This window comes from Wickerhamomyces anomalus, assembly GCF_001661255.1.
Source record: "Wickerhamomyces anomalus NRRL Y-366-8 unplaced genomic scaffold WICANscaffold_1, whole genome shotgun sequence".
NCBI lineage: Eukaryota > Fungi > Ascomycota > Saccharomycetes > Phaffomycetales > Wickerhamomycetaceae > Hansenula > Hansenula anomala.
Window position 1 is genome coordinate 3,204,319 of NW_017567110.1, and position 25,297 is coordinate 3,229,615.

Consider the following 25,297-nt stretch of genomic DNA (forward strand, 5'->3'; position numbering starts at 1 on the left):
TATGATATTGTGTGTGTGTGTATGTGATTGCTTAATAAATTTGATACATTATAAAAATAGTCTATTGAATACTACTTTATCATATTTCTTTGAATTGAATTGAATTGAAATTGAACTAAATTGAATTGAATTAAAATTGTCGAGTATGTTAATTTTTGTTGGGCACAAATGTTTATGTAATTGCTTTGTAATACTCTCACGTGACCATTTTTTTATTTAAAGAAATTTCATCAAATGACAACAAAACAAAACAAAAACAAAAACAAATTGAACTAAAACAACAACAAGAATCAAATCAATCAATCAATCAATCAATTAAATCATAATCATGACATCAACCCCAAAGAAATCATCTGAAGCTGAAGACGTATTGGAATTCTTAGCATCATTGCCAGAGTCTGATCAATCAAAACTGAAAGATTTAAAAGATAAAAAGGCAAAGAATGGGAACGCTGATGATAGTGATATTTTGGATTTCTTGGATGAATTGGAAGCTAATGATCAAAAAAAGAAAAAGACAAAAGATATAAAGAGTGAAGAGAAGAAAGACAATAACCAACAAGAACCAAAACAGAAGGAAGAGAAATCTGAAGAGAAACCTGAAGAAGAAACAAAAGGACAAACTGAAGTTTCAAAAGATACTGATAATAATAATGATGATGAATTACCAGAACTAAATGATCCAATCACCTCGTTATCAAATTGGTGGTCATCAAGTGGATCAGCAACTGTTAATTCATTTTGGAGTAATGCAACTCAACAAGCAAATAATTTTGCTCAAAAAGCTACAGAGGAAGCTTCAAAATTTGCAAAAGATAATAATTTAGATGAATCTTTTAAAAAATTACAAAATTTACAAATTGATGAAGAAACTAGAAAAAAAATTTTAAATAATAATGAAGAAATTAATTTACCTGATCCTTCAAGAGCTTTTGGATTCTTGACTAAAAATTTAACAAATGTTTTAAATTCAATTGTACAAACTGATGAGATTTTAAAAATTCAATTGATCCATGATTTGGAAAATTTTAATAACCTAGATCAATTATTAACTAAAAATTTCAGAAAAGTTATTAAACAAGTTCAAGGTGGTATTAAAATTGAATTGAATAAAAATAGTACATTAAGAAATCACAACAATAGAAATTTAAACTTATTCAATGGGAAATTAATTGATGGTGAAAAATTAGCATTTGCAAATTTAGAAAATTCAATAAATTCTTTTAAACAAGAAGAAATTGAAGATGAAGTTAGAAGTTCAAAATTATTCATATCAATTTTACCAATTCATATTTCATCAACATCAGGGAATAAAGATGACATTGTACCAATTGATAATCAATCAAGTGGTTCATTTTCATTCACAATCATTTTAAAAGATATTACTCATGATATAACAATCATAACAAGATCTCAAGCATTCCCAATTAAATGGGCTCATTGGTTAGATGGTTCAGTAAATACTGATGATAGTGATCAAGAAAAAAACGAGGATGAGAACCAAGATGAAGATGTTGATCCTTCAGAATGGGTTAAAGATTGGATTGATGATGGATTATCATTGACTTTTGGTGTATTGGCACAAACTTATGTTGTCAAGAGAATGGGTTACGATTAGGGTTTTGGGATATATACTGACCTTTTTTTTTCTTTATTATTTCTTCTTCATTGAGCACTTGATATTTATAGTTTATAGATGATTAACAATATTCATTTTTGCTTTTCACAATATAGGATCATATAAAAAAAGATAGCACAGCTACTTGTTCAACAATCACACCATCAGGCCGTGTACAGCTAGTAATTAATGACGTATAACGTCTATATCTATACTGAAGCTGCCACAACTTAATATAGCTTAGTAAGCAGTGTTATCAACCGGTATGGGACACATGACACAAACTTGACTCGAATGAATTTGAGCATTTAATTCTGGTGAACTTCTCTGCAACATCTCTCAACTGGGAGTTTTCAATATTATAGGATACACCGAGACACTATCATGTTAGCTGCAGCTTATTCAACTATCAAATATCAATCGTCTTTGAAAAGCAGATATTTCATGAGATTGCGTTTATTGGAGTCAAGCGCCAGCTGGTCAGGTTCAAATGTTAGTCGCTCTATTTCAACAACCCATGGATTTGATTACACAAAAATACTGCAGAAGGAACCTCCTGAATTAGACTATCTGGATTATGGACTCAAAAGGGATTGTACACAAGGAGATTACCAGACGTTTTGCGAAAAGTTTTTAATGGAATCAGAACCAACAAAAGAGGCTTTTTTAAAAGTATTCTTTAGTACTCCCACTGTGTACAATCCTGAGTTTTTGCAGAAGTCTCAAAGTGGGTCGATACTGACGGAAGATAGAATATTAAAAGATGAGCAACAAATTATCAATACTCTTCCATTTAAAGCCCTGTCGGATCTGAGTTTCAAAGAGTACCAAATCAGAATGGAAGAAATACAACAGTCTGAAATGAGCAGTTTAATTGATCAAGAGTATAAAAATTTCAAAGAACTCTTTTTGCAATCCCCCAATGGCGCCGGATATACAAAAGGTCAAATGTTAACAACTTTGATAGATACGAGCGCTTTTAAGAATTATCGAGAAGTTAACACGGAAGAAGATGTGGCACGTCAATTTCAAAGCAAACTTTTGACACCAATAGAGAACGTATTTGAATTAAGTGGTCATTCAGATGTTAGTATAAATTATTTATGTCAAATCCCCCTACGTGATCCAAGACGTACCAGAAATATTAAACGTGCAGATTTTGAGAATCAACTGAAAAAAAAATTGATTATAGGGGAAATAAAACACCATTTTGATAGTTTGGAAAGTGAATTACAAGGAACCAAAGAACTCTCAAAGAAAACCTTGGAGTCCATTACTCAGTGTGTTAGATATTGTGCCCTTTCACATTGTGAATATGGTTTTTTAACTTCTTTGACAGAAACATTGCTCATTCAAATTGATTATGATAAATGTAATTACATGGGAACAGATGATGACAATATCATTCAAATCAGGTATTATTATTTGAAGAACATGGATGAAAAGGTTACCATGAAAGCTTTGATGATGAGTATACTTATGAAACAATTAAAAAACACAAAATCAGATAATTCCCAAGAGCTGCAGGCTTATAATCAAAAAAAGAGTGAAAACTTTTTGAATTTCTTGCTAAAATCAGATCGTCAATTCGAATCAGATTTTCAAGACATGAAAAATGAATTGGCCTTGAAGATGAAACCAATTGGTGAAACATTTACACTATATGTTGATCATAAATCCATTAAATCGTCAACTGAGGACCAGGTGTTGACCTTCAAAATACGTAAAAGTGACCTTATAGGTGATGCAACTGCAGATAAAGCTGAAGAAACAATAGTCAGAATTTTTGATCCAATGACAATGAAATCACCATATGATGAAGTAAAGGATAACATTGACTTCTCAAGAAATTGTTATTTGTCAGTACTAGAATCACTAGAGTATCTGGATGGATCAAACGTCAATAAACCTGTTGTGGTGAAAAAAGGTTTTATAATTATAAGGGACCGATTAAATAATAATGTGCTAGCATCAGGTCAATTTATTGCCTATGCGTTGTCAAAACAAACTCAACAATCCTCAGATGTTTATTCCAAACAAACATTAGCTGATCTAGCTAAGGAGCAAATGAAGAAATTGCACTCGAGAGGGTTCAATGTTTCAAAAAATGAAATTGATTTAGATCCAAACCAGGTTATACTAGATGAAAAAAACAGAGTTTGCTTACTAGAGCCTTTGAGATCTCCATTTTTTCAGCCTATATCACAGGAAGATCAGAGAAATGAGCAGAGAATGCTGGATGAAGCCATTGCAAAGAGGGATTGACTTAAAATTGAGCAAAATGTTCTGGTAATTATCATACTCACAATAATAACTTTTGTTCTTGCACGCAAATTACCAGTAGTTTGAACGTTTCGAATAGCAAAGGTAAGACAAATGATCAGCACAAGCAATACTATAATACCCATAATCAATGTAAGAGGAAGATATATTGATGTGGGTTATTGAAGAGCTTGAGACGTGGAGAATGGAATCATAAATAATATATTCATTATAAATAAATAAGTGTATCAATATAGACCTAATCACCATTTGAATGATTCTCTGCACTATAATGCTTTAAAATTCTATCTAATGTGAATTCATTATTAGCAATCAAACTATTATCCCAATCAATAACTAAAGGAGGCTTGAACCAACCATCTTTTAATAACTTTTCATAATCTGTATTCAATAATTCATTTATTTCCATTTCATCTGGAATCTTCAAATCTGATATATTAAAGTTGTATTTATTAGCGCCATTCAAACTTTCTAATACTTTCGGATCAATGAATTTGGGGAAAACATCAATGAAGGTTGTTTTAGAAGATGGATGACTATTAACAAATGATTTAATTAATTTCAATTGATCATAAGTTGGAAAACCAGAATTAATTTGTTCAATTGTGTATTTCTCTAGTGGGCTTTTACTTTCAGAATCTGAATTGCCATGTAGAACTTTACTTAAAATTGATTGATGTTTACTTGAAACTTGTTGATGATAAGGTTTCGCAGATTGTTGTAATTTTGTTAACAAGGACTTAGACAGTTGAGAATGAACATTGTGGAAAATGGTGATGACACCTGGATTGCTTTGAATGGTCTTGAACATTGACATCTTGACTTTTATCACGATTCAAAGATTTGGGGAGTTGGTAAGTTTTGTTTCCTTCATTGCCATCTTTTCAATTCAGAATTGCCGTTAAAAAAAGACACATGGACTCTGTCATTTTGGCGTGTGCAAAGAAACCTACACATAAACATTTTAAACATTTTGAACATTTGTACTCAAAAAAGATAAATATATATATAAATAAAAGGGTCTAGAAAGTATATTTCTATTTTGCTTAAAACTTTGTAACAGTTTCAGCAAATGTTTTACCTTGGATTTTGGCCATTTCCAATTCAACTTCATTTGGACTTCTTGAACCATCAGCTCCTGCAAATGTACCAGCACCCCAAGCTGAACCACCATGAACAACTTCGAATGAAGTATTTAATGGGAAAGTGTTCTTATAACCCAATGGAACATAAATGATACCATGATGGGCCAATGTAGACAATGAATTCAACACTGTAACTTCTTGACCACCACCTGGAGTACCAGTGGAGACGAAAACACCAGCGACTTTACCATGAAGGGCACCACTTGCCCACAAGCCACCGGTTTTATCCCAATATGTTTTCCATTGAGCTGGGAAGTTACCATATCTAGTTGGAATACCAAACAAAAACGCATCATATTCTGTTAAAGTTTCAGGAGTTGCAATTGGATAATCTGGTTTTGGTGGAGCATGCATTTTAGCTAGAATTTCAGGTGATAACGTTTCTTCAACTTGATAAATAGTTGCTTTGGCACCAGTTAGTTCAACACCTGCTTTTGCAGCTTCTGCTAATTTGACAATATGTCCATATAAGGAGTAGATGATAATACCAACGTTTTTAGTCATGATTCAATTTCTCTTGTATAATGTGATCAATTGATTGATAGGTTTAGAAATTCAACTGAAGCAAGTAGAAAACTTTCAGGTTTTATATACTTTTAGCAAATTAAGGTGGTTCAATTTTAATTTAGTGCCAAACCTCCTGATATACATTGCTTTGAGTGTGCCCGGATTAACTTTTGTATACAAAAAGAAGCTTAATCAAACGAATTAGTAATGATTACAATATATTACTATATTACTTCTAAACTTCATAACCGAATACATCTGGTCTTCTTTGCTGCCATAATGGCATGTCTCTTCTAACTTTTTCAACCAATTCCAAATCTATGTCAGCTATTGCTAATGCGGATTTACCAACTTCAACATCACTAACTTCACTAACAACTGTTCCCCAAGGATCAACAATTAAACTATGTCCATATGTTATTCTTGTTGGTACCCTGGTGGTAGATCCATCTTCATTTTCAACTTCATGTGTATGTTGACCTGATTGTGCAGGTAAAATCACATAACTTTGTGAATCAATAGCTCTTGCTCTACCTAGTAAATGCCAATGAGCTGGACCAGTTCTCATTGTGAAAGCACTTGGATATGTTAAAATATCTGCACCTAAAGATCGTAATCTCATTGCTAATTCAGGGAATCTAAGATCATAACAAAGCTAATCCAACTTTACCAGCAATAGTATCAAAAGGTTCTAAAATGTTATCACCAGGTTCAACACTGTCACTTTCTTTAGTAACTGTAACTTTCCCACTAATATTAACATCAAACAAATGTATTTTTTGATATCTTTGAGTTATTTCACCTTTAGAATTCAACCAAATTGAGGTGTTACGAACTCTATCACTATTTAAACTTGGTTCATGAATACCAACATTAATTTCGATTAATTTCCCAATTGAATGTAGCTCTTTCAATTTCGACTGGATTGCTAGGATAAATGGTGACTTTTCGACACTGACAGCTATTGATTTTGAATGATCAGCATCTTTTGCAATATAATCTGAAGCTTCTGGTAAAAAAAGTATCTTCACTCCTAATTCAACAGCTTTCGAAATCAATTTAACAACTGTTTGTCCGTTTTCAACTAACGATGAAGTGGATGTGATTTGACCAGCAGCAACAAGCACCATCTTTGTTTGATTCTCAATCTGATGATTGAATTGGAAGAAAATGTAGAAGTTCCCTTGTTATCTTTCTGATAATTTGTTGAACTTGTAATTGATGTCGGATGAATATCCTTATCGGGAAATCAGCGGGCCACAGCAAAAAAGTCGCGAAGGGCGCGAATGCGTTTTGCAAACACAGTTCAGGTCGCGAATTCGCGAATGAAAATTTGAAGAAAATTTGTGGGAAATCTCCAGAACCCGATTCAAAAATTTCATTTTGATTGCAGCATGGCCCCCTGCAAAAGGATGGAAATGTTTTTTCTCATTAGGAACAATCAGCTTGAGGGATTATTGACTTTTGTTCACCTATGATTCCCTGTTTTTGAGTGCGTGGGTGTGGCACGGCTGCCTTTAATCGATTGAGACCGCTTGGTGGTGGGATCAACCTAAAAACCCATCCTCCGATTTCTGATCAATTAGAAAGAAAACTTTGAAGGTTGAACAGCTTATAATTGTTTGAATCTCCGAATGACGTAGTAAGGTTCTATGGAACACAGGTGGGAAATATTGACGCACTTGGGTTGGGTGGGTTGGACATGATGGCTTGTTGAGAGTTGATGATAGGTTGACTCAAAACATCGACAGGACATGCCCTAAAATTTAATTAATTTGACATGTTCCCGAATCCCAATTGGAAGTGAATTCGAATCAATATGGTCTAGTTTATCTTGTTCGATCATGGAATCGAAAGACAGACTTTCCTCCGTCCATGATAATGCTTTTCACGGTGTACACGAGCCTTATAACGAATCATCTTCAATTAGCTCACTTGTACTCTAGCGTAACAGATATCCTGATTTCTGATACGCTCATCTTCAAATGATTTGCTTCATTAAAACTACGAGGAGAAGCAGCCCTAGATTCTTCATGAGACGTTGATCGATCTGGATCAATCAAATTATTAATTTAATTCACCATCAAAGAGCAGCACTACGCCGACCAGACCTCTAAAAAGTACCTTCTTTTGAGACAACACATAGCCCAGTGAGTTGGAACTTCCCTCTTGATAGAATTGATGCCCTTTGGACTATTTGTCCATGTTGTTTTCCATAACCACATCCTGTCTATGAACAGATGCGGACACTTTCACTGCCCCATTAGGAAGTCAAAGAGCGCCAAAATCCATAAAATTTTTTGAAAAAGCATTTTCAGTTTTACACAACACTTGAGAAATTCTCAGACCAATAAACAACATCATCACCATCAAATTGCCTCGCTGTGTTGAATACAAAAAGAGGTCTGAATTCCCAATTCTTGCAAGAAATTTGAATTCGTTTTTTCACGTCTTCGGTTCTGCAAAGATTCATCACATTTCAAGATTAAGGAGATAGGTTTTTTAGGAGAGTGGGTTGTTGCCTTTTCTTAATAGAAGCTTTTCAAAGTTCATCAAAGGATTGGTTTTAGCTGGTTGGTTTGTCTCTTTGGGTATTGGACGCGCCCTCGTTCCCTTCCATTATTGTTTGTGTTGAATACTCGCTGTTGTGATCAAAGTGGTTTGGCCTGTTTTTTTGGGAAAGAGATAATTATCTTATACGCGTCTCATTTGTTTACATTTTTCATCAGATAGCCTTATCCATTAAAATGACTGATTATAGACCAGATCAACATTTCCATGAACTGTTACCACCTTATACGGTGTTGTTGAAAGATGGTGAAACTACTGCAACTATTTATCCTATCCATAACAGTACACATCTACCTCCAGGTTTACTAGCTTTTTTGGCTGATGAATTCAATATGGAAGTTGAACGCGGTGATACTTTCCCATTCTTTGATACTTTAGGTATTGAAGAGTTCAAAAATTATTGGTTTGGAGCATTTTCCGCAGTCATGGTGTTAGGTGATGAACCTCAATTGGATCGTCAAAGACAATGGGAAAAAGAATGTCTAGGAAGTTTTTTCATCAAGGCAAACTTCCCAGGTCGTTCTTCTCATATCTGTACAGGTGGATTCCTGGTCAATGCCGGTATTAGAGGTAAAGGTATTGGTAAGACCTTAACTGAATGCTTTTTGGATTGGGCTCCAAAACTAGGGTTTACCTCTGCTGTTTTCAATTTAATCTTTGAAACAAATGTTGGTACAAGAAGAATCTTTGAATCTTTGAATTTCAAAAGAATCGGTAAAATTAAAGCTGCTGGTATTTTGAAAGGTAACGATAGCGCTGTTGATGCCATAATTTATGGTAAAGAATTAGTCCACCCAACTGAAAATATCCAAGGAACTTATCGTTTCGATAAAATCAAATATTACCTAGAAACGGGGAGATATCCACCAATGATTGATAGACAAGAAAAATCAAGATTGAGATCAAGTGCTTCTCATTATAGATTAGTGGATGGGAAATTGACTTTAAATGGGAAAGAAGTTGTTAGTGATCCTGTTAAACAATTAGAAATATGTACACAATATCATTTGGTAAACCATGGTGGTATCAATAAGACAACATCAGCAATTACAGACCGTTTCCACTGGACTAGAATTAAAGATACAGTTGCACAAGCCATAAGGAACTGTGATGAATGCAGAGATCCAACTAAATCATTAGCCGCAAAGAAGAAAAGAGAGAATATCACATTGGTTAATAACAGAAAACGCCAAAGACAAGGCTCGCAGCAAATGGATGGCCACAGTGAAAGTCCAACTCATTCTCATGCAGATTCAGACCGTGATGCTCATCATAATCATCCTCCTCCTCATCATCATCACCAACATCAACAACAACAACACAACAACCATCACAACGGTATTGATCACACACAGCAAGATATCGAAGCAATTGTTGCAGCTTCTTCTCATCTACATCGTACGGATCCAAGCTTATTACAAGCCGATCTTACTAACTTGGATGATCCTTCTGGCATTTTCGCTGCTGTTGAAGCTGCTCAAAGACAAAGAAGTGTTATGCACCAAGATCATTCTCAAGACTTGAATGGCCAACATAATCAAAGTCCAAACCAACAACATCACCACATGCAACAACAACAGCAACATCATCGCAACCAACAACAACAACAACATCAATCTCAGCAACACCTTCATCAAAAGACCTATAATGATAAAGACTCTTATAATGCTTATCAACAGCAAAGTCGCCAACCATTAAGACAACAATTTGATAATGGAAATAATCATTATAACCAAGATTCAAATAACGGTAACCAACGTGATGATAATGATGATATTCCGGTTGATCCTGAAGTGTCTGCTTTTGATGAGCATGTTCAAAGTGGCGAAGAGATTGAAATTGCTAGAGCTTTAATCCAAGCAAATGAAAGTGTTGATCCAAATAATGGCCAAGAGACAGATGATAATGATTTATTCAACTGAGCCATTTTGATTTCCATTTATGGCTCACTGTCTTATCATGTCTTGTTGCTTTATTATGTCTTATGGTCTCTAGTTTGTTCCCTTTATTTTTTTCTGTTGAAGTATTTTTAAAAGTTGTATTTTTAAAGCTTTATTCTTTTTATTAGTTTGTATAAGTATTCAGGAGTTTAAATGTACTATTATATGGTTTGTTTTCAGACGTTATTTAATTTTTAAATGATCACGTCGTTGATCTACGTCAAAGTTTAATTGGTTCAAAATGAATGTGTAGTTCCAAACCCTCATGATGGGTCGGCCTTCACTTATAATAATATGCATGTAAATTTAACAACAAAAACACCAAATAAATATAAAACACATTAAAGACAAATCAACTCCTTTATAAATCAACCCATGACCATGAAACACAGGAAACGTATACAACCTAAACGTAGAAGACACACGTCACAATGATGAACCAAACGTAACGTACGGAACACAAATATTAACGTAAAGATGATCTTCAAGTGGTTTAGGCGTAAAACGTCTCTACTAAACAATTAGCTTTCCATTGTAATAATGAAATAATAAAATCTAAACAGATATAATAATAGTAATATAATAAAAATCAAATCAACAAAAATGCAAATCTTTTCCACTCCCTCTCTTAGATACATATAATTAATTCTTAGGTGACCAAAAAATGTTGATAAGCTGCTAGCATTAATATCTCCAAATACAATAATGAATGGTCTCCAGTCACTCATTAATAGCAGCATCAAACAACTTAAAAAATCAACCTAAGCCAGTTAAATATCACCCTAAAATCAAAAATGAAAAGATCTTGAATAAAAAAACACCAAATGTACAAAACTTTTTTTCTTCTAATTCTTAACTTAATTAAAAGTCAACACCAATAACCATGGCTAATAAAGCCATACGAACAAACAAACCATATCTCATTTGTCTAAAGTATGCAGCACGTTGGTCAAAATCAACTTCTTCACGAATTTCATTAACACGAGGTAATGGATGCATAACAGCCATATGTTGTTTAGCATATGACAAGATCTTGTTATCAACAATGTATGAGTCTTTTAATCTTTCATATTGTTCTTGATCTTCAAATCTTTCTTGTTGAACTCTGGTACAATACAAGATATCTGATTTAGCAATGATATCTTTAGTCAATTTCTCAGATTCTGAAGCCAACATGTTTGCATCAATTAATTCTTGACGTAAATGTTCTGGTAATCTTAATTCTTTTGGTGAAACTAAGTTAACACGAACTTGATAATGACGTAACAAGCGACATAATGAATGAACTGGACGACCATATTTCAAGTCACCCATGAATGTAACAGTAATACCATTAACAGTACCTAATTCTTCACGAATAGTGAACAAATCCAAGAACGCTTGAGTTGGATGTTCACGTGAACCATTACCACCATTCAAAATTGGAACTGGTGAGAATTTAGCAGCAATATCAGCACTTTCTTCATCTGGATGACGTAAAGCAATAGCATCTGAATAACTGGCTAATGAACGAATAGTATCTTGTAAGGTTTCACCTTTTTTAACTGATGATGAAGCTGCAGAAACAGCAATGGTACGACCACCTAAACGTTGCATGGCAGCATCAAATGATGAAGAAGTTCTTGTTGATGGTTCATAAAACATGGTTGTTAACAAACGACCTTGTAACAAATCTAACACACCTTTTCTTTCAACAGCTAATCTCATTTCTTGAGCCACTGAAAACAATGCATGCAAGTCAGAACGGCCAAATTGGTTAACTGACAAGATTGAGCGACGTAAAAATGGATTGTTACCACGAATATGAGTAGCAATAGCACCTGGTGGTGATAATTCTCTTGGTGGGCGAGATGAAACCAATTCAGTACCTCTAGTTTCCTTTTCTGGAGATGGGATTTCTTCAACAAATGATGGACGATGTTGAGCATCTGCTGAGAAAGAGAATCTAGCTCTTCTAACTTGTGGACTTTGAGCTAAAGCAACATCATTGTTGAAACTTGGTGTTTGAACAATTGAACCCATTCTCTTCTTGAAAGCAGAGTTGTCAACACCCAAAGCTTGATTAATGACCAATTCACCTTCCAAGCAAACAGTTTGACCATGTAAGTGAACACGTTCAACACCACCTTTTAATTTACCTTCAAATGGTGACCAAATGTTAGCAGAGTGTAAAGTAGAGGCTAAACGGTCCAAATCTAATTCAACAAGAGAATCTTGTTCTGGCAAACTGAAAATTTCAACTGGTTTGGTGTGTAGACGGTCAACAATATCTTCAATAGTCAAACGACCATCAGTAACAGCTGAGAATAATAATGGTAAAGCATCAGTAATACCTAAACCAGCAGTCACAGGTTTACCTAAGAATTTGGCCAAGACAGATGGCAAAATACCAACAGAGAAAGCGTCAATGTGTTCTAACCCAGCCCATAATGCTTCTTGATCTTCTTTGGTTGGCAAGAAAGTAGCTTCTGGATAATCTTCTTGTGACACAAATAATGAATAAATATTAACATCAACAGTAACATGTGCTGATTTTTCTTTAACCAATCTAATGATTTCTAAATCAGATTTAGATTGAACACCAGTAACATGAATTTTACGATTGTTCAATGAAGCTAGTAATAACAAGGAAGCCAAGTTGGTTGATTTAGCATCAGTGATGATTGGTTTTGATTCTGGCCATGAGGCAAAGTGACCTGAAACATCAGAAACGTGACCATTAGAAAATTCATTGAATGATAAGAATAATGAACCAACGCTATTAGCAACTTGTGAGACTTGAGCTTCATTACCTTTGATAGCAGCAGTTGATAAAGTGTAATCAGTGTAGCCAGAATCAGCCAATAAATCAGTAACTTCATTCAATGATTTAGCATCTGAAATAGTCAAACCTTCGGTGGAAATTGGCAAGATTTGGTTGTAAGTAAACCCAGAAACTAATGAGGCACTAGTAGCTTGTTCAAAATCTTGTGAAGTTTCAAATGATGGAACAAATGATGAAATGTTAACTAAACCTGGAATTGAAACAGTTCTATGTGAAGTTTGAGCATCAATGTTTGAAACATCTAATGAGATATTTCTAGCCAAAGCTTCAATCAACAATTTAGCATTTTTAACATTGGTGACCAATGGAACAGCATAATCAACAGCCATACGACGAGTTCTGTAACCTTTTGAAACATAGTTAGCTGGACGACGGTATCTGTTAGAAGATGGTAAGTTGATGTACAAATCAATCAAATTGTTGGCCAAATGTTGAGTCAATGAATATTCAGATCTTTGAGTTTCTTCATCATTCAAAATTTCCAAATATTGTACTGGGATACCATGTTCTTGGATGAAATCAGCAGTACCAGCAGTGGCAAATAAGTTGTAACCTAATTCACTTAAGCGTCTAATTGAAGGTAATAATTCCAATTTTTCTTTGTAAGAACCAATAGAGAACAAAATATTTTTCTTTGGTAAATGGAAACCAGTAGAAATCAATGATTTCAAGTAAGCTTCATATTTGTTATGACCAAATGTAGCAACTTCACCAGTAGAAGCCATTTCAACACCAAGAATTGGATCAGCACCAGATAAACGTGAGAATGAGAATTGAGGAACTTTGACACCACAGTAATCTTCTGGTAATTTGTTCAATGGGTATGGTTCAACTGGGAAACCCATGATAGCTTTAGTAGCCATTTCAATCAAGTTGGTACCAACAACCTTGGAAATAAATGGATAAGAACGGGAAGCACGAACATTACATTCAATAACCTTGATGTCATTATCTTTGGCAATGAATTGAATGTTGTAAGGACCAGTAATGTTCAAAGCTTGACCAATTTTAGCTGTAGCAACAACAATACGTTTAACAGTTTCTGGGTCTAAATCTTGTGGTGGAACAATCAAAGTAGCATCACCAGAGTGAACACCAGCATTTTCAACGTGCTCTGAAACAACATGCATGATCAAGTTACCATCTTTAGCAACAGCATCCATTTCAATTTCCTTAGCATTTTCAATATATTTGGTGATAACAACTGGGTAATCACGAGAAACTTCAACAGCTTGGTCCAAGTATGAAGCTAAATCATCTTTGGTATAGACAGTATTCATAGCAGCACCTGATAAAACATAAGATGGACGGACCAACACTGGATAACCGACATCATCAGCAAATGCTTCAGCTTCATCAATAGAAGTCAATTCTTTCCAAGCTGGTTGATCAACACCAATACGATCCAACATACGTGAGAATTTGTAACGATTTTCAGCTGAGTCAATCATTTCTGGTGAAGTACCTAAAATCTTAACATTGTTTCTGTGTAATGGTAAAGCAATGTTGTTTGAAGTTTGACCACCCATAGAAATAACAACACCTGAAGATTGTTCAATTTCATAAATATCCAAGATACGTTCCAAATTGATAGTTTCAAAGTATAATCTATCAGCTTCGTCATAATCAGTTGAAACAGTTTCTGGATTATAGTTAACCATGATAGTTTTAGTACCATTGGCACGTAAAGTTCTGACTGCTGTAACAGCACACCAATCAAATTCAACTGAAGAACCAATACGGTACACACCTGAACCTAAAACCATAACACCATGGTCATCGAATTTAACATCATGAGAATCAGCATTGTAGGTGATGTACAAATAATTGGTGAAAGCTGGGAATTCTGCTGCAACAGTATCAATTTGTTTAACAAATGGAATGATACCAAATTCTTTTCTAACACGTCTAACAGCTAATTCATTAGAACCAACAAATTTAGCAATTTGTCTATCTTCAAAACCTAGTTGTTTAGCTTCACGAATAACCAATGGAGTTAAATTCTCAATTGAGCCAAATGATTCAATATGTTGAGCAAAGTTGATCAAACCATTCAATTTGTTCAAGAACCATTTATCAATATTGGTCAATCTCCAAACTTTATCAACTGAATAACCAGAATGTAAGGCATTTGCAATAGCAAACAAACGTTGGTCTGAAGGGGTTTGTAATTCAGAATCAATATCAATGGACATTAAAGCTTCAGTTTGGTTGAAACCCAAGTTGTGATAATCAACTGAACGGATAGCTTTTTGAATAGCTTCTTCAAAAGTTCTACCAATACTCATAACTTCACCAACAGATTTCATTGATGATGACAATAAAGTGGAAACTCTTGTGAATTTTTTCAAATCCCATCTTGGAATCTTAACGACAACATAATCCAATGATGGTTCGAAACAAGCACAGGTAACTTTGGTAACAGAGTTTTTAACTTCATTTAATGGAATGTTCAAACCTAATTTGGCAGCAATGAAGGCCAATGGGTAACCAGTAGCTTTTGAGGCTAAAGCTGAAGAACGTGATAAACGAGCATTAACTTCAATAATACAATATTCTTTTGAATCTGGGTTCAAGGCATATTGAATGTTACATTCACCAACAACACCTAAATGTCTGATAACATTAACAGCAGTAGTTCTTAACATATTGTAATCTTCATCTGATAATGTTTGAGATGGAGCAACAACAATGGAGTCACCAGTATGAATACCTAATGGATCAAAGTTTTCCATGTTACAGACAGTGATACAGTTATCAAAGGCATCACGGACAACTTCATATTCAATTTCTTTCCAACCTTTCATTGATCTTTCAACTAAAACTTGAGGAGAAGCAGCAAAAGCCTTGTTACACAAGTCAATTAATTCTTCTTCATTGTTGGCAAAACCTGAACCTAAACCACCTAAAGCATAAGCAGCACGAACAATGACTGGGAAACCAATATCTCTAACTGCAGCTAATGCTTCATCGACAGATGATGCTGATTGAGATTTAGCACATTTTTCACCAATTTCATCCATGGCTCTAGCAAATAATTCACGATCTTCAGTAGTGATAACGGTATCAATTGGAGTACCAAGAACTTGGACACCTAATGATTCAAATTCATCTTTTAATTCAATACCAACACTTAAAGCAGTTTGACCACCAAAAGTGGCATAGATAGCATCAGGTTTTTCATGTTTGATAACTTTTCTAACAAAATCAGCAGTAACTGGTAAGAAATAAACTTTATCAGCTAAACCTTTTGATGTTTGAATAGTGGCAATATTTGGATTAATTAAAATGGTGTAAATACCTTCTTCTTTCAAAGCTTTAATAGCTTGAGAACCAGAATAATCAAATTCACCAGCTTGACCAATGGACAAACCACCAGAACCCAAGACTAAAACTTTCTTTGGATGTAATCTTGGTGATTTTGCTAAATTATCTTCAATTTTACCACCTGGGAATTCAACAGCTTTCAAAGTTTTTGATGTTTTATGTTCCAAGACAGATTTGATGAAAACATCAAATAAAAATTCAGTATCTCTTGGACCTGGAGTTGATTCAGGATGGAATTGAACAGAGAAATATGGTAATTCAGTATGATAAATACCTTCATTTGAACCATCATTAGCATTAACAAATAATTCTTTCCAACCGGAAGCTAAAGTTGTGGTATCAACAGCATAACCATGATTTTGAGAAGTGATGTAACAACGACCTGAGATTGTAGAAGTACATGGAATGTTATGACCTCTATTACCAAATTTCAATTTAATAGTTGAAGCACCTGAAGCTCTAGCTAATAATTGATGACCAAGACAAATACCGAAAACTGGGGTTTTCTTTGAAGCCAAGATTTTAGATAATTGTTCCACTGTGGAATCCATAACTGAAGGATCACCAGGACCATTTGAGATGAATAAACCATCAAATTCTTCAGAAGTTATATCATGATCCCAAGGGACAACTTTTAATTCAACACCACGTCTAACAAAACAACGGATTTGGTTGAATTTCATACCAACATCAACAGCCAAGATTCTTAAAGTTTTACCATCTGGACCTTTGATAGCATCTTCAGCTGATGGAGTGTATAAGATTGGTTTTGGAGTGGAAACTTTAGCGACCAAATTTTTAACATTTGGATCATCCCATTCAGGAATATCAAAATGAGATTTCCAATTTTCAGAAGCAGCTTCTTCAACTGAAGCTTTATCATTTTGAACACCAATACGACCAAGCATTGAACCAGATTCTCTTAAATGTTTTGTTAAAGCTCTAGTATCAACACCATAGATAGCTGGGATGTTTTGTTCTTTTAACCATTGACCTAAAGAAGATTTGGCTAAGAAATGTGAATATTCTTCAGTATAATGAGCAACAACTAAACCAGCGATATGAATTTTTGAAGATTCAAAATATTTTGGTAATTCTGGAACGTCATCATCTTTTAATTCACGATCTGGGACACCATAATTACCAACTAATGGGAAAGTGATGACCAAGATTTGACCTTCATAAGAAGGATCAGTAATTGATTCTGGATAACCAACCATACCAGTTTGGAAAACTAATTCACCAGCGGTTGGGACTTCAGAACCAAAAGAGTAACCTTCTAAAACAGACCCATCTTTCAATTCAAGGGCCATTAGACGGTTACCAGTAGACTCCATTGGTGGAGAGATTGGAGCAGATGGGGTTAAAGAAGCCATTCTGTTTCAATGAGATGTTCCTTCTAGAAATGAATAAGAAAACAGGTGTAGAATATTGAATGAAACTTTGTTGATGAATCTGAAATAGAAAAAAAATGATTAGTACTCATCATACAAGAAAAAAAAGCAAATGACAACGCTACAATGAAATTTTTTTATTCTTTAGATCGAGGAGTCTTAGAAATGGACACATTCAGATTAGAGTGATAGAATTAATATAGAGATCTGGTTGATTATTCCAATTGATTCTCAATTTCTCTTCTTTCTCATCTCTTCTCATACTCGCGTCTGTTCCCAAACCCTGATCATATCAAGAAAAAAAAATTTCATATAGCTCATTATCCAATGTCTTTCAACTTACCAAAAACGACACTTGGAACAAAGAATCTGAGTAATATAAAACTTTCTTAAAACTCTTTAATCAAAAAAAATCAAGTTGTAGCTATTTTAATGTCACTTTAAAAATTAAATCTGGAGACGTGATTTAAAATAAGCGATGATATGTTGAAAAATAGCAGGATGGAGACTTTTTTGCTTTTGGAGGGAAAAATGATTATAACTTTTTCAATTCAAGAGTCTTTCTAGATTGGGTAGGAGCGGTCAGGGATTAAACAAGAGCTTTCTGAGAAGAGAGAGAGAGAGAAGAAGAGAGAGAAGGAAATAAATAAAAGTTGTAGCGAAGAAGCTGAAAAATCAGTACTTTAAAATTTTTTTTATATCGTTTGAAAAGAAACGAATTGGAAAAAAATTTTGCGAAAAGTTGCAACGGGTAAGCGATGACGCACTGACATAATACAGCTTAAAAAATGCACTGGGAATAGCGTAATGTGTCGAACTTTGGTGTGATTGGAATTGGAAGAGTTTGAAAAATGGCTATATTCAGTAAAGATAGCCTTTTATTCTGTGGTTTACACATATTCTCCAAGTTCTATGGTGTTTAGAGTAAAGATTTTGCGCTAGATTTGAGCTTTTCATTACGAATTTGGCAGGTGTTGTGTGGCCCCGTGCGATGAGTGATAGTGCCAGTTGGCGCGTATTTGCGCAAGTATGTGCCAAAAGATGCTCGATTGGGAAATGACTGAAATTTTTTTGTTGGCTGCTGGAGGACGAAAATATTTTAATGTAATTCCTAATAGAAGCGAAGTCAAATGGGACTCTAGAACAGGCTGTTGAGTCTCGTGCAAGGGAGTGGATATTGGTGAGGTAGATGTAGTTGTCATGGAAGGATAGAGCTATAATCATAAATTGATTGAATTTATCACGGCTAACTTGGAGCCAAAAGAGAGTGTCTTGAGATCAGAGTCTATCGAACAGCCGAGATTGAACAGATTAAAAAGTTGTACGAGTTCTCAAAGAACACAGATACTTTAACCACGTATTTTGATCCTAATCCACCATAATTCTCACATTTAACCCGTCTTAAATCGTACAATTAATATTTTCTACTTAATTAAAAGTTCCCTGTCAAAAATCATCACTTTGAAGAATCCGCGAAAACTGTGTCCCGAACGGCGGAAGCGCTGTTTCTCAAATTTTTGTTTTGAAGTGAAGAGTAAACGTTTTGTTTAGTTGATTACTTCAATATCACCTAGAATTAGAACAAGATATTGGCGCTTAGTGGTATTAATACACCCTCAACTATCTAGATCACCAACTCTCCAAAAGAGTACTCTCCGCAACAACATTTATATGCATTTTATTACAGTAGAGTTTGAAAGCTGGCTTATATAGCATTCAATATCAATTTTACTCACTCTTCAACTTCCCCAGGCTCCGTGGCCACATACCCATCATAGATATTGAATAAGCTATCATAGCATAGATAAGGAATCAAAAATTGTGAGCTTGAATCCAATGAAGCTGATACGATCAAAACAGAAGCACCACAACAATATTGAGGATAATTATGATGTGGAAGTTGTACCTGAAAACCCATCAAGAAGAAAATCAATGGCTTCAATCAACTTCATACCTAAGAAATCTTGGGGCTGGAAGATCCGTGATGCTGTTGGTGCTGTGGAATCCACTTTGGGCCCTTATTTGAAGAAAATTTTCCCTTCATTCATTGCTGTTCATTATTTTTACATCATTAGTTGTGCAATTATTGGGTCCATCTTGATTTATCCTGTTAAAACTGTCAAATATATTGATGCGTTGTTTCTTGCCTCGGGTGCTGCTACTCAAGCTGGGCTAAATACTGTGGATGTCAATAAGTTATCCCTCTACCAGCAAATTGTCATTTACATAATGTGTTGTTTAAGTACACCTATTTTCATTCATGGCTCTTTATGTTTTTTACGTCTTTATTGGTTTGAACGTTATTTTGATGACATTAGAGAGACTTCAAAATTACATTTCAAAATGAGAAGAACTGCTACAATGATGGCTAGAACTCAATCAATGGAAAATTCAAGAACTATGGAATCCGGTGTTCAAACTTTAGGGAATAACAGAGCTAGGAAATTAAGCAAGGCATCAGCAAAGAATAATTCACAAAGCAACAACATTACAGAACAAAGCAGCAGAACTTTTGTCAATCCAACCATGCATGATGGAGAATCCCCAGAAACAAAAGATAGTGATACAAGCTCTTCGGAATTAGCACCAGTTTCTCCTATACCACTGACACAGTCTGCTGTTGACATTACAAAGCATGATCATACCAATTCGCAACAACCAACCAATGAGGTTGAACATCATTTTGAGAATAATAGCGTGGAACATCTTTCAGAACCAAGTTCAGATGAAGAAGTCCAACAACAACTCCCTCCAGATCTAAGGCATCCACATGATCCTAGTATAAATGATGTTGAAGATATAAGTGAATCTAAAACAACACCAAATATTAAATTTGGAGACTTGCCAAAACCAAGAAAACATGAAGTTGAACCTAGAGATGTTTTCATGTCAATTTCAATGTTGAGAAATTCTCAACAAAAAGATACAAAAGATGAAGAAAATGAAGGTCCCGCTTTAGTTATCCATGGTCCTGCTGAAAGGGAAAAACCAATAAGGCAGAATTCTGCAATTCAATTTGATATTCAAGATAAGCCTTCAAGACATCGCAGAAGAAATCATAAAAGAACACCCCGTCCAAGTTTATCAAGCTTCAGACTTGGAAGTCATCATCGGGCCAGTAATACAGCTGCTAATGATTCGATCAATGAGCAGCATGACATCGATTCAATCTTGGATGATAACACTTCACTCAATACGAATGATGATTCTCATAATTTGAAGAAAGTTCAATCAAATTTACAATTACCTTCTTCTGATCAAACTGGTGGTAAAAAATTTGGTAAAAGGTCAAATACTTTAGATGTGGCAAATCATAAATCTTCATTATTACATAAATCTCCAACTTTTGAGAGAATGATTAGACAGAAATTGAAACCTAAAAAAATTAGAAGAAGATTTTCATCAACTGCAATTGAAGATTCATCTTTAAACTACTCAGATTCTGATACCGAATCTGATGATGACTATGATCAAAATTCATTATCAAGACATATGTCTACAAATTACCTTTCTTGGAATCCTCAAATTGGTAGAAATTCAACTTTTGTCAATTTATCAGATCAACAAAAAGAAGAATTGGGTGGTGTGGAATATAGAGCAATCAAATTATTAAGTAAAATTTTACTTTTTTATTATATTGGGTTTCACATTTTAAGTTTTTTGTTTTTAGTACCATGGATCCATACAACAAAAACTTATCAGGAACCTGTTACTTCAAGTGGTGTTACATTAAGTTGGTGGGGATTCTTTACAGCAATGTCTGCTTTCAATGATTTGGGTTTCACTTTGACTCCAGATAGTATGAACTCCTTCAATACTTCTATTTTTGCATTATTGATTTTAAGTTTCTTTATTGTTATTGGAAATACTGGATTCCCAATCTTGTTAAGATTTATCATTTGGGTGTTGTTTAAATTCTCAAGAGACTTGTCATTATTTAAAGAATCTTTAGGTTTTCTATTGGATCATCCGCGTCGTTGTTTTACTTTATTGTTCCCATCTGCTCCAACATGGTGGTTATTATTCATTTTGGTTGTTTTGAATGCTATTGATTTGATTCTGTTTGTTATTTTGGATTTGAGTGCCTCTGTTGTAAAATCATTACCTGTTAATATTCGTGTTTTGGATGGGTTCTTTCAAGCTATAAGTACAAGAACTGCAGGTTTTGCATGTATTGATCTTTCAAAATTACACCCTGGTGTTCAAGTTAGTTATTTGGTCATGATGTATATATCCGTTTTACCATTAGCTATTTCCATCAGAAGAACTAATGTTTATGAAGAGCAATCTTTAGGTGTTTATGCAGGTCATCACGAACAACAACAGGAAGGTCAAGGTAATAATGATGATACTGATCATCAAAATGCAACATCATTTATTGGTGCGCATCTGAGAAAACAATTATCATTTGATTTGTGGTTTGTCTTTATGGGATTATTTATTATCTGTATTGCTGAAGGTGATCGAATTAAAGATCCCAATTATCCAGAATTTTCAATTTTCCAAGTTTTATTTGAAGTTGTTAGTGCATATGGTACTGTTGGTTTATCTTTAGGTTATCCAAATTCAACACCTTCATTCTCTGGTCAATTCAATGTTGTTTCTAAATTAGTTATAATTGCAATGATGATTAGAGGAAGACACAGAGGTTTGCCATATTCATTAGATCGTGCTATTATTTTACCTTCAGAGAAGATGGAAATTAGAGATAGATATCAAGATTTACATGCTGGTAATCATTTACAACGTGCAGAAACAATGGGAAGTGTGGGTGATCCTGTTCTTACTTTTTTCAAAAATGCTGCTCCACATATTTTGAGAGATCGCATCAAAAGACCATCATTTCTTGGTGGGAGATCTCAATCTGTTAGAAGTACTAGAGACAACAGTTATGTTTCAGGCTATCAGGGAAATACTTTTGATAATCAACAACCTGGTCAGTCAAATAATTCTGCCTATCATGATCATAACAACTCCAATAATGCACCAGGATTCAAGGATGTCCATTTCAATCATCAATACCCTTCAAATGTTGATGTAACTGATGATCTTGCTCCCCATCAAGTTGAAAGTCACGAATTGAATGATTTGGACTATGCTCATGTTGGGAATAATAGTCATGTTGAAAGTGACGGTGATGATGAACAAGATCAGTATGAAGATTCAGAGAATGATGATGATGATGTTTACAGAGCTGAAACATTTGGTGGTAATGAATTGCCTGATTTAGGTTCAAGAAGAAATTCAAACGTTACCTTATAATAAAGGTTTATCATAAATTTTGTGTTAAGAGTGATTAAATTGTTCGGTTAAATTTAAGTTATAATATTATTTGTTATTTTGTGTTCTTGTCGAGGTTATTTGTGAACGTTGGACGTTCAGGTGTTTAGTTAATTATGTAATTAGTTGTTCGTTTGAATATAAATATTGTTAGTATTAATATAGCTGCAATTATCAAAGGCATCGAAAAATTAATGTTTCAAGCTGTTATAACAGACTTTCTACTTGATATGATGAGCAACTCTCAATAATTTAACCAATCATTACAACCAAAAAACTTGTATATAAAATATAAAATCTATCATGAGTTGTGAAACAATAAAGTTTATTAAAAAAAAAGACATCAAGATCGTAAACATTAATAATAATACTTAATCATCATAAAAAATGAGACATAAATGTGGTCAACAAATGATCATAGTTCATGTTCTTTGTGGTGCTCCACCTCTATGTAAAGCTGGGGTTTTGTTCAATTTTCTATTTAGCTCTTCAATATTTTCTTCATCCTTTTTTTCTTTTCTTGATGAGTTTTCAGCCAATTTGAATTTAATATAATCACTCATTTTAACATCTGTATTTCTGTATTTCAATAACCAAGGATGCAGTAATAATTTGGAATAAGTTGGTCTTCTATTTGGATTCTTATCAAGACATTGATTGACAAAATTACGAGCTTCTGATGAATAGGATTCAGGTAGTGAAGGAGGCTCACCATCAACAATGGCAGATAATTGACTGAAAATATTATCATAAGTTTCTGGAGGATAAGGATAACTACCTTTTGCAGTTTCCAACATTGTTAAACCTAATGACCAAATATCTGATTGGACTGAATAAGTAACATCATCTGGACTTAAAGATTTAATTCTTTCAGGTGCCATATATGATTGACAACCAATATTTGTTTTAGCTAAAGAAGCAACTAGATTACCTGAAACACCAAAATCACATAATTTGACTTTTCCAGCAGAATTTATCAAAATATTTGTTGGTTTAACATCTCTATGAATAATATTATGACTTTCTTTCAATTCTTTCAAACCTCTGATGACACATTCAGTGATATAAGCTAAATGAGGTTCATCAACACCATCACCATAAATTTTATCTAATGAACCACCATCCATATACTCCATACACATATAAACGGCCCCTTCAACGAAAAAAGCACCATAAAAATCAACAATGAATGGAGATACACATATATGTAAAACTTCCAATTCCATCAATATTTGTCTAAATTTTGATTCATCCAATTCTAAACGAACCTCTTTCATTGCCATTGTGATTCCAGTTGGTTTATGTAGGACTTTACTAACAGTACCATAATTACCACGACCTAATTCTTCAATAAATTCCAATTCATCAGCAGATATTCTAAATGATGAACCTGAACTAAAATCAACACCTTTTGAATCTAATGATAATTTCCCTTTGAAATTCAAAGAGCCAGATTTTATATCAATGTATTTTGAGTAATTTGCAAATAAACCTTTCAATTGCATTGATTGTTGTGGTGGTAATTTTCCCTTTTTCTCGATTAAATTTGTAACTGAGCCTGAACTTTTCATTGACGGTACTTCTGGTCTGTTTCCATTCAAATGCTGTTGTAAAGGTGGTTGTTGAATTTGTTGTTCATTTGATTGTTGTGGTTGATCTTGATTTGGTTGACCTGATTGACCTAAAGCTGGTAAACCTCCTGGTAATTTCATACCTCTTCTCATTGATAAAGAAGGTTTGGCTCTTGGTAATCTGGCAGCAACTTGTGGACTAACCTGAGAATTCACAGGTAGAGAAGGAGCAGGTCTTGAAGGGTTCAAACTTCTCTCATTTGAACCTGGTAAAGGCGGTAGAGGTTTTTCAGCTTTTTTGGATTGTTGTAATGATTTCTTTCTTGTTAAACCAACGGCAATTGGTGGTTTTTGTAATTGGTTTTCTGGTAAATTTGGCGAATTCAACAAAGGAGTTGTTCCAGTGGATGATGAACCAGACCCTGTACCCTTTTTAGATATTTCTGAAGGTGATGAAGCAGCTGAAGTGGCCTCTTGTTGTGCAGTTTTCGATTGACGTTGCTCTTGGAAAGCTAAAAGTTTTGCCTGTATATCTGCATTGATATTTGACGTGTAAGTGCTTGAACTTCTTGGTGATCTGAATGATGAATGCTCATCGTTGTTATTTGAAGACCCATTGTCTAGGGAAAGACTATTAAGGTTTAGATCTAAATTATTATCAGATACTTTTCTTTGTTCCGAACCCATTTATGAATAAAATAAAAAGCTAAATTGAAAAGATGTTTTGTAAATAGCACAGAATTGTAATGAAGCAAATTGATTTGATTTTTCAAATATTGATTGTGATGTTGATGATGATGAGTAATTTTGTTTGATAACGGAACGCCAGCAAAGAAG

General features: G+C 34.2%; 9 protein-coding genes across 9 annotated transcripts; 4 read left to right on the forward strand and 5 right to left on the reverse strand.

Moving 5' to 3' along the window:
- Nucleotides 1–328: 328 nt before the first annotated feature.
- Nucleotides 329–1,618, forward strand: MTC1 (DUF5427 domain-containing protein MTC1; the record flags this gene model as incomplete). Its single annotated transcript, XM_019184506.1, has 1 exon — nucleotides 329–1,618. One exon carries the CDS (start codon nucleotides 329–331, stop codon nucleotides 1,616–1,618), a length of 1,290 nt encoding a protein of 429 aa, XP_019042192.1.
- A 384-nt stretch (nucleotides 1,619–2,002) lies between these two features.
- Nucleotides 2,003–3,883, forward strand: WICANDRAFT_77144 (uncharacterized protein; the record flags this gene model as incomplete). The annotated part of the gene is made up of 1 exon (XM_019184507.1): nucleotides 2,003–3,883. One exon carries the CDS (start codon nucleotides 2,003–2,005, stop codon nucleotides 3,881–3,883), a length of 1,881 nt encoding a protein of 626 aa, XP_019042193.1.
- Nucleotides 3,884–4,139: 256 nt separating this feature from the next.
- On the reverse strand, nucleotides 4,140–4,718 carry WICANDRAFT_77145 (uncharacterized protein; the record flags this gene model as incomplete). The annotated part of the gene is made up of 1 exon (XM_019184508.1): nucleotides 4,140–4,718. The coding sequence occupies one exon, from the start codon at nucleotides 4,716–4,718 to the stop codon at nucleotides 4,140–4,142; it is 579 nt and encodes a 192-aa protein (XP_019042194.1).
- A 229-nt stretch (nucleotides 4,719–4,947) lies between these two features.
- WICANDRAFT_27497 (uncharacterized protein) lies at nucleotides 4,948–5,550 on the reverse strand (the record flags this gene model as incomplete). The annotated part of the gene is made up of 1 exon (XM_019181379.1): nucleotides 4,948–5,550. One exon carries the CDS (start codon nucleotides 5,548–5,550, stop codon nucleotides 4,948–4,950), a length of 603 nt encoding a protein of 200 aa, XP_019042195.1.
- Nucleotides 5,551–5,709: 159 nt separating this feature from the next.
- On the reverse strand, nucleotides 5,710–6,683 carry NIT2 (putative hydrolase; the record flags this gene model as incomplete). The annotated part of the gene is made up of 2 exons (XM_019186685.1): nucleotides 5,710–6,177; nucleotides 6,224–6,683. The coding sequence occupies 2 exons, from the start codon at nucleotides 6,681–6,683 to the stop codon at nucleotides 5,789–5,791; spliced, it is 849 nt and encodes a 282-aa protein (XP_019042196.1). The 3' UTR covers nucleotides 5,710–5,788.
- Nucleotides 6,684–8,300: 1,617 nt separating this feature from the next.
- Nucleotides 8,301–10,046, forward strand: SPT10 (Spt10p; the record flags this gene model as incomplete). Its single annotated transcript, XM_019181349.1, has 3 exons — nucleotides 8,301–9,384; nucleotides 9,505–9,617; nucleotides 9,765–10,046. The coding sequence occupies 3 exons, from the start codon at nucleotides 8,301–8,303 to the stop codon at nucleotides 10,044–10,046; spliced, it is 1,479 nt and encodes a 492-aa protein (XP_019042197.1).
- Nucleotides 10,047–10,925: 879 nt separating this feature from the next.
- On the reverse strand, nucleotides 10,926–17,591 carry URA2 (bifunctional carbamoylphosphate synthetase/aspartate transcarbamylase; the record flags this gene model as incomplete). The annotated part of the gene is made up of 1 exon (XM_019183100.1): nucleotides 10,926–17,591. One exon carries the CDS (start codon nucleotides 17,589–17,591, stop codon nucleotides 10,926–10,928), a length of 6,666 nt encoding a protein of 2,221 aa, XP_019042198.1.
- Nucleotides 17,592–19,541: 1,950 nt separating this feature from the next.
- Nucleotides 19,542–22,871, forward strand: WICANDRAFT_27126 (potassium ion transporter; the record flags this gene model as incomplete). The annotated part of the gene is made up of 2 exons (XM_019181340.1): nucleotides 19,542–20,123; nucleotides 20,280–22,871. 2 exons carry the CDS (start codon nucleotides 19,542–19,544, stop codon nucleotides 22,869–22,871), a joined length of 3,174 nt encoding a protein of 1,057 aa, XP_019042199.1.
- A 440-nt stretch (nucleotides 22,872–23,311) lies between these two features.
- Nucleotides 23,312–24,628, reverse strand: PBS2 (mitogen-activated protein kinase kinase PBS2; the record flags this gene model as incomplete). Its single annotated transcript, XM_019181232.1, has 1 exon — nucleotides 23,312–24,628. A coding segment is annotated over one exon (1,317 nt), but the record flags the coding sequence as incomplete, so codon positions are not given.
- Between the last annotated feature and the right edge of the window lie 669 nt (nucleotides 24,629–25,297).